We start from the raw sequence: 9334 nt of genomic DNA on the forward strand, positions 1-9334 counted from the left end.
GTTGATAAACCAACGACTGTGGATCGAGCAGTAACAAACATTAACTCAACAACGATCGTGCCCAGTATCACTAAACTAACTTCCATAACCACCAGTGAAGTAACAATTACGTCAAATACCTCCAACCCACAAAAAAAAACAAATGCCGCAAACGCGACCCGTAAGAACAAGAAACAAATTAGAACTTCCGATCGTGGACTGCATTAAAGCAGTTGGACGTGGACGCGAACGACAACGGTAGAGAAGGCAGACGGACTGACCTTCAAATCGCCGAAGACAACGCAGCTAATGCAACACCAAGAAAAAAAATCTCAACACGCAACAGGAAGCTGCGTCAAAAAGGCCCGACGGAGAGGCAGTAACTTCGTATTTTTTTTACTTTCACATCTTGTAAAAACATTAAATATCCACGGAAGAAACAAATAAGGACTTGAATCTTTATAAAATGAAATAAAAAAAACATTTCAATCGTTCACTAAATTTATTGACTACCATTTTGCGCTTGCTTCATTGCGTTTCAATAAAATCTTAAACCTAAATCAACACAACTCGTATGAAACTGACTTAAGATGCAAAAACAGAAAACGTACGGTTCACAATTTTCTAACACTACCGCGCTTAATAATTAACTATTTATGACATACAACGGACGAAAGGGCTTGTTTTGAGGCAGAATGCGACTTCATACACGCTCATCGATTGGGTATTGATAATTATCGCCTCTGCACAATGTTAGATAATGGCGTGACGTAGTCGAAAATATCTATCATAAAACTACGCCTTATTCGATTTCTTTTCAACGGCACGATTATGTAATGACGAGCATTGTATCTTAAATCGAGGAACAATAAATTAAAACGTCACGCTATTTATAAGCTGAATGAGTGCTCAACACGATTCCAACAAAAAGGCTTTTAAATGCTTAACGATAAATGCCTACAACTTAATTCTTCTTCTTCTCGGCAATAGCCTTGCCGGTATTTTTGATCGGATTATCTTTACATTCTTTGTACAGGTTGTTCAGATCAAAAGCAGCCTTAACATTATCACTGGAGAAAAAGAACTTTACCAGCTTACCCTTGGAATCGGAGTAGGGACGACGGGTCACCTCCTTGCCATTGCGGAACAGTATCACCGTGGGCAGTTGTCGGCTGAAGGAACTGTCGGAAACATGGTACTTCTTGCCGATATTTGGGAACCGTCCTATGTCCACTTTTCCGAACTTCAGGTTGGGCAGATTGTACTCAGCAGACAACTCAGCGATGATCGGAGCGAAATTTGCGCAAGCTGGATTCCAGACGGTGTAGAATGTGACCAACCAATTAACACGTTTGTCTCTTTCGAGTTCTTCGTCAAGGCCATTCTCCGTGCGAAGGTACACTACATTATTCGGTCCGGAATATGTTGGTTCTGGAAGAGTTAACGCAACCAAAATAAACAGCACCCCATATATCAAACCCAATCGAATATCACTGTAGAACCACAAGCCTAGATTTGCAACCTTCGTATACGTGAAACTGGACGTCAAATAGTTAATCATCGTGACACTTCCAGTTTTTCTTGTCCGGATCATGACAACGATGAGCAGGAAGAACAGAATCTCTGTCTCTCGCCCATCCAATTCGCACTGATCCTGCTGATTGAACAGATAAGTCCATAAAAAGTTGCATAGCATGGGAGCACGCTTGGCCACGATAAACGAAAGGCTCATCAGAATATTAACCCAATAGTAAGGTTTAATGAGCAGAACCACATCCTTCTTGAACGACATTACCGGGTAGTTTTCGAAGGGACAACACCTTGCCGAACCTGCACTGCAAACAAGTTTTTTTGATTATTTAACACCGTTACTCCTAATCATGGTAATTCTGACCTTAATTAATGCCTTCCTGTGCGCCGAGAAAACCGTCGCCTAAGCTGCTTGTCAAAAACTTCTTCAAGTAGCTCAATAATGGAATCAAAATCTGATCAGATGAAGCGAAAGGAAAACTTTGCGTGGGTGGAGACTGACAGCTGTGTCAGCAGTGACGTTCGTGAAACTGATCTAATTGCACACTGAAAAAAATCCAAACGTTAATTCTATTTGCTTCAAACCGCTTAAAATTCATATGAAGAAGAAATGCTATTGTTATCTCGCGCACACATATCTTCTATGTGTCAACTGTATAAACTATGTATGAACACACATAAGTTATATGTGCATATTGTTATAGAATGGGGTTTTATGCGCCCAATAGTTATGAAATGTGAATGTAAGATTAATATTTCTTGTAAATACACACATTAGGTTTATGTGCCAGCAAATAGTGTCTATATGCCTCCGTTAATTGCAAAAATCTATGTGTAAAATCAATAGGCATAACGTTTACTTTTTTTTGAGTGCACGCTACGCTAATGCAAAGAGCAAAGGTGAAAACATTTGTCGTTTGTGACAGCCCAGTAAACGAAAAGGCAACTATGCGGATTAAACTAGATGCTGCGACCAGCCAACTATGGGAAGGTTCCATAGAAACAGGGGGGCCAAAAATATTATTATTATTTTTAGTAAAAAATCACTGTTTTAAAAACTGTATTAAAATATTCTTATCCATGAAACAAAAATTTATGCATAAAAACAACCGTTAAAGTACGAGAAAAATTAATTACGATCAATTGAAAAAAAAATTAAGAAAATCGATTGAGTAGATTTTCGGCAATTGTATTTTAAGTACACGACATTTCGAGATAATCGAGTTTAAAATTTCGAATTACCACTGCTCTTGGCAGACGAAGCGCGCTTGGAAGCGCTGTAACTTTCGATCTATTTTTCGGACCTCTATAAAAATTTGGGAAAACATTCTCGAAGAGTTGTACTTTCAGATAAAGCAATAAAAAAAATCGATTTTATGAAAAATGAAAATGTTTGTAACGCCTTAATAAAAATATACTTAGTTGCTAAATTAGACAATATCTTCTCACAAACTGAGTTTTATTGGATTAAGAGATGATTATGACTTTCATTGGTTTAGTTTTTGATAAAAATACACTGATGAAAAAAATTCAATTTGGACAAGGTAAAGTTTTTTTCAAATAACTTTTTTTCCTTGAAAGTGCCCAACTTGAAATTCTGACGGCAAGTAGGGAACATAATTACCTATCTTGGAACAAAATTTCATCCAAATCAAAAATGTTTTTTTTGTAAATCGACTTTTTTTTGTAAATCGAGTTTTTAAAATCGATTTTTTTCAATAAAGAATTTTTTCAATATTTTTATTCAAAAATTTGACTAATTTTGTGAAAATCACTCCTATTTTTTGAAGAATTTGTCATTTTTGGACTATAACCATTTGAAAAAAAATGGTTAAAAAGTTTGGCCCTTTTCAAAAGACAGTCTAGATCATTTTTGGAGAAACAAAGTATGCAGAGTGGCTCTTTGTGACAAAGTCTTCATGTGCAGAAAGTTTCATTAAAATCTGAGAGGGTGCTGCCAACTCAGAATACGATTCGGCGCAAAATTCGTCCATGTTAACATAACCCAGTCAAAAAGGGCAAGTTGCTGGCTAACGGGGGGCTATTGGCCAACTCGGATGCGCTAATTGCCCTTGAATTTGCCAGCAAATTGCTGGCAATTAGGGGGTTATTTCAATTGCAACATTTGGGCGATTTGCCACCGTCATTTTCTTTGCCGCTCTACCCGTCCTTAAATCGCCTCCAAATCGCCCAGGGAACGCGCCATTTAATCGCCCTTAGCTGTCTAATATGAAAATTACAAATAATACTTATTTTCGGAGTCATTATCAATTCACGTAAACTTATCAGTATACTAGGTAATCACCACCAAATTAAGGAAGAATCAATGGTGAAATTGGTATTGCACATCAAAACTTACCACAATCTGACTTTCATTAAAACTTTAGGTCAGAGATCTTGTTCCTCTATACTTACACACGATTCCACAAATTCCCACATTCGTTGGCTAAATGAAGTGTACTAGACAAACAAAATACAAGCGAGATTGCGCCAATTATTAAAAAAACAATTTTCAGCTTAAGCCAAACATGAACCGCCATGTTGGAAAACGCGAAAAATTGAAATTGCCTTTAAATCGCATTCGCAAATTGTATTTGTTCCTAGTGGCAATTAGCACTGGAGAGTTGAGTCAAACGTCAAACTGTTTAAATCGCCTGACCTTGTTCGTCCGCATTTACTCATTTGAGACAATCGGAATTGTCTCAGATGAGCTTTGAGACAAATTGAGTTTTTTCGATTTGGAAAAATAGAATTGAAAAATAAAACAGGTGTACTCAATGAAGATAATGAAAATACGACAAATAAAAGGGAAAACAGATTGACTCACCCTACAACTCTGAAGGCTATATCTGTCACAGCTATTTAACTGACTTGTCACGATTTACCTTTGCCAACTTTTCCGTAGATTCTCGCGAGTGCCTTAGCCTCCTCGTGCGATTTGTTTCCGCAATCACTTTGTTCGGTATCCTCACACCAACGTGCTTCCCGGAAACGATCTCGGTTGGTTGTTCACTGTAATTAGTTGAATCACGGGATTCAGCTATATTGGGTTGATAAAGAAATAATTATTCCGGTATACAAAAGGGTATAAGTATAAGTATTGAAAATAATATTCAACAACAGACGATTGAGCTTTGTTGCTGAAACAAAAGATTCCCTTTGTAACAAGAACAAAATTATGATTCCGTATGTCTTGTCACTTTCGCTAAGGCAGCTTGCAGATGACCGTGTGGTATCTACTAGAGATTCTAAAGCTGTCAATCTGCAAGGGCAATTGAAAGATACCTTGGACAATTTGTCTGCTTGAGCCCTCCAGTTGGGTATTGAATTTTTCACGGAGAAAGTTGTATTTTCAAGAAATCGTGAACCAGTGTAACTACAGTTTTCAAGGTATGGTTTAAAGGTACTTTCTCTGTACAATAATCGGAACATGGTGTGGTGAATTTTTCGTGAAAAATTGTAATATTTATTTAAAATGAGTAAAAAACCCCCTTTAAAATTTAAATTAAAATTTTTTTCTCAGAAACTCAACGTGGGAGTTAAGTATTTTTACCTAGAATATGTATTAGGGTGGGGTCTCTATCTTTACTTCTATTGATATAATGCAATGCAGAGGGATACAGTATGTTTCGTTTCATCGTTACTATGCATAGGACATTGTGCAAATGTTTTAAATAATTCATCTGAACATTCCAACTCGACAATATTTCAGGCCGAATTTTGATATGCTGAAAGCTAACTATAACTTGCTTGTGTGACATTCTAACACCATATATCCTTCGGCAAAGTTGTTCAGCATATTCTGAACTACACTTTTATCTAATTGTTGGCTACTGTAGGAAGAATTGCAGTCTGTAGAATTGAAAATGCAAAAAAGTAGGTTTTTCCATACTAATTTCCATACAAATTTCAAATGCAATGCGCAACGCCGGGTCAAAACCAATCGACCCCAAATTTTGCACAGTTATTTGGGACCCCAAAAGGAACCGAAAAAGTACTGTACTGAAAAAACAATCATTTTGCCCCACCCTAATATGTATGCAAAGTTTGAAAGAAATCGGTTATGGTATTTTAGAATGGCAGCTAACACCGCAAATCATGTTTTTCCAGAAACGTTCTACAAGAAGCTTCGTCACTTAGTCGTTTGTCGATATTTTTGCATAGAAAAATTACAGCATATTATTAAAATGATATACTATAATGCAGTCAATGGAATTACTGTATCTTTCATTTTAAATCAACTTTGTAAAAATTGGTCAAGAATTCACTAGGGCATAGGTGTGTTATTAGCTTAAGAACTTGGCGAGGCGACCAATGTGGTCAAGGCTACATTGATTGGTCATTAGTAATCTATACCCGCAACCAAGTAATGTTGCACCCATTTTTATATGTTTTACATCATTTGGACATCATGGTGGTACCAGTTTATATGGGAATTTGCTGCGTGGCCGCACTCTTCAATCCAAAGCTCCGGAACAAGAAGTCGGATCTACTAAAAATTCAATAGCAGCTTATGGGAGCGTTATACCTTTCATTTGAAACTAAGTTTGTGAATGGGCTCAGCCATCTGTGAGAAAATTGTGTGAGTTTAAATGACATACACATACACACGACGAACATATTTGGGACGCTGTCAACAGAGTGGTTACGAGCATACTCTCCGAGCTGCAGAGGAAGTGGCGAAGGGACCAACAAAGTAGCGCTATTGGCTAGAAAGCCACCAACCGCCGCTCGAGAAGTAAGCATTTTGCCGTTGTAGTAGTCGATGCTTCGTAAATGTAAACCATCCTAGACCTAGACGGAAGGCGAGTTTCTATTCTCTTCGTATTAACGAATGACCAGAAGCCAGGCATTGCATTTATCGCTCATATGAGTAAATGCGTCCGGATAATTTTCTACTACGACAATAAAAACTCACATTTTCACACGAAAAGTTATTGGCACTCACACAACTTCTCCGGATAAACACAACGTGTTATTTCTCCGGATAAAGAAAATCGCCGGAGAATGAGCGAATGAGTTTATCATGGTATCCTTTTTGTGCTCGCTGCCTTGTTGTCGCTATTCCAAAACAGGAAAAAACAAGTCTGTCGTACTTCTTTGCCGCTTTTCTTTGAAATTAAGTTTATATTTTGACGCTTTCATTGATTTCTACGAAATAAAAATATTATCACTTTCTCCGGTGAGAAGGAAAAAATCAAATAAACTTTATCCGGAAAATTTATTCTCACGCTATTTGTGGAGACGGAGAATTTTGTGACTTATCTTATCTCGGAATAGTTGGACATCGGATAAGCCTCTTCTCGCGTGAGTGAGAGAGAATTACAATGCCTGCCAGAAGCCCTACAGATTTCGTCGTAAGTGTTGTTGGATACCGCTTACATATTCTTTGTACAGCAATATATTTTAACTACGGTACTTATTACTAATTATTGCAAAGACGTACTTCATGAGAAGACTTGTTTCACTTTCTCTACTGTGCGACAAAAAGGACTTCATCAATATGTGTACCTACGTAGAGATTTGGCGTTTTAGATTTCGAAACATGGCGTTAGCCCAGAAAGGCTTCTTAGGAAGTTGACATTTAGGCACGGATGTTTTAATACAGCCAAGCGGTAGTCGGCTGTAAAGGTAAACGGCAGCATCTATACTTCACCTAATCATGTAGTACACTGATTCCAGTCGATCAGCAACAGGGAGGGGCGCAGTATAACTAGACCAGTTTTGTGAAAAATACGACAATCTACAGCTATAGCTTCGTACTAGGGCGCTAACGGTAGAAATGGTTGTTTCTAAAGCGGGACGATAGTTATCCAACGGAACGATCACACTATAAGCTTCACTCACGAAGACGAGGCCAAGAAAACGTGGTTGGTGGTTCGAGATCGTGCTTACTTGATTAAATCTATAGAAAGCCATCCCATCCAGTATTAAGCGGTTGGCAGGATTAGTTGTCGAGAAAAACGGGTTATGGTAAGCATATCGATGCCCAGAAGCTACCGGCACAAGTCCTGGTTGGTTGAAATCACTAAGGACTATCATATCATATGCATCCATCTGAGAAGAAGTGCATTTTATAGTGTCTAGATGGAGCTGCGCAATGTTAAGTTATTTTTCTGGAGGAATGTAAACAGCTCCAATAACGTAGCTCCTCATCGATGCATCTGTGAGAAAATTGTGTGAGTTTAAATGACATACACATACACACGACGAACATATTTGGGACGCTGTCAACAGAGTGGTTACGAGCATACTCTCCGAGCTGCAGAGGAAGTGGCGAAGGGACCAACAAAGTAGCGCTATTGGCTAGAAAGCCACCAACCGCCGCTCGAGAAGTAAGCATTTTGCCGTTGTAGTAGTCGATGCTTCGTAAATGTAAACCATCCTAGACCTAGACGGAAGGCGAGTTTCTATTCTCTTCGTATTAACGAATGACCAGAAGCCAGGCATTGCATTTATCGCTCATATGAGTAAATGCGTCCGGATAATTTTCTACTACGACAATAAAAACTCACATTTTCACACGAAAAGTTATTGGCACTCACACAACTTCTCCGGATAAACACAACGTGTTATTTCTCCGGATAAAGAAAATCGCCGGAGAATGAGCGAATGAGTTTATCATGGTATCCTTTTTGTGCTCGCTGCCTTGTTGTCGCTATTCCAAAACAGGAAAAAACAAGTCTGTCGTACTTCTTTGCCGCTTTTCTTTGAAATTAAGTTTATATTTTGACGCTTTCATTGATTTCTACGAAATAAAAATATTATCACTTTCTCCGGTGAGAAGGAAAAAATCAAATAAACTTTATCCGGAAAATTTATTCTCACGCTATTTGTGGAGACGGAGAATTTTGTGACTTATCTTATCTCGGAATAGTTGGACATCGGATAAGCCTCTTCTCGCGTGAGTGAGAGAGAATTACAATGCCTGCCAGAAGCCCTACAGATTTCGTCGTAAGTGTTGTTGGATACCGCTTACATATTCTTTGTACAGCAATATATTTTAACTACGGTACTTATTACTAATTATTGCAAAGACGTACTTCATGAGAAGACTTGTTTCACTTTCTCTACTGTGCGACAAAAAGGACTTCATCAATATGTGTACCTACGTAGAGATTTGGCGTTTTAGATTTCGAAACATGGCGTTAGCCCAGAAAGGCTTCTTAGGAAGTTGACATTTAGGCACGGATGTTTTAATACAGCCAAGCGGTAGTCGGCTGTAAAGGTAAACGGCAGCATCTATACTTCACCTAATCATGTAGTACACTGATTCCAGTCGATCAGCAACAGGGAGGGGCGCAGTATAACTAGACCAGTTTTGTGAAAAATACGACAATCTACAGCTATAGCTTCGTACTAGGGCGCTAACGGTAGAAATGGTTGTTTCTAAAGCGGGACGATAGTTATCCAACGGAACGATCACACTATAAGCTTCACTCACGAAGACGAGGCCAAGAAAACGTGGTTGGTGGTTCGAGATCGTGCTTACTTGATTAAATCTATAGAAAGCCATCCCATCCAGTATTAAGCGGTTGGCAGGATTAGTTGTCGAGAAAAACGGGTTATGGTAAGCATATCGATGCCCAGAAGCTACCGGCACAAGTCCTGGTTGGTTGAAATCACTAAGGACTATCATATCATATGCATCCATCTGAGAAGAAGTGCATTTTATAGTGTCTAGATGGAGCTGCGCAATGTTAAGTTATTTTTCTGGAGGAATGTAAACAGCTCCAATAACGTAGCTCCTCATCGATGCAGTAATCTTCGTCCAAAAAACTTCAATACTACACATCAAACTCATGGGAGACAAGTTCGAAAGAAC

At 38.5% G+C, this 9334-nt stretch overlaps 1 protein-coding gene across 2 annotated transcripts; it reads right to left on the reverse strand.

Annotated features, from left to right (window-relative positions):
* Window positions 1–462: 462 nt before the first annotated feature.
* LOC131679103 (thioredoxin-related transmembrane protein 2 homolog) lies at window positions 463–2017 on the reverse strand. 2 transcript variants are annotated; one of them, XM_058959663.1, is made up of 2 exons: window positions 1874–2017; window positions 463–1809 (listed from the first exon to the last, which is right to left on the reverse strand). In XM_058959663.1, exon 2 carries the CDS (start codon window positions 1769–1771, stop codon window positions 944–946), a length of 828 nt encoding a protein of 275 aa, XP_058815646.1. In that variant the 5' UTR covers window positions 1772–1809; window positions 1874–2017; the 3' UTR covers window positions 463–943. The 2 variants fall into 2 exon arrangements, with proteins under 2 accessions (XP_058815646.1, XP_058815647.1); XM_058959664.1 differs by having other exon boundaries at window positions 463–1814.
* Between the last annotated feature and the right edge of the window lie 7317 nt (window positions 2018–9334).

The sequence above is a fragment of the Topomyia yanbarensis genome, chromosome 2, assembly GCF_030247195.1.
Source record: "Topomyia yanbarensis strain Yona2022 chromosome 2, ASM3024719v1, whole genome shotgun sequence".
NCBI lineage: Eukaryota > Metazoa > Arthropoda > Insecta > Diptera > Culicidae > Topomyia > Topomyia yanbarensis.

Excerpts from the sequence above, each read along its gene's own strand:
- LOC131679103 (XM_058959663.1), bottom strand. The coding sequence starts at position 1,771 with ATGTCGTTCAAGAAGGATGTGGTTCTGCTCATTAAACCTTACTATTGG.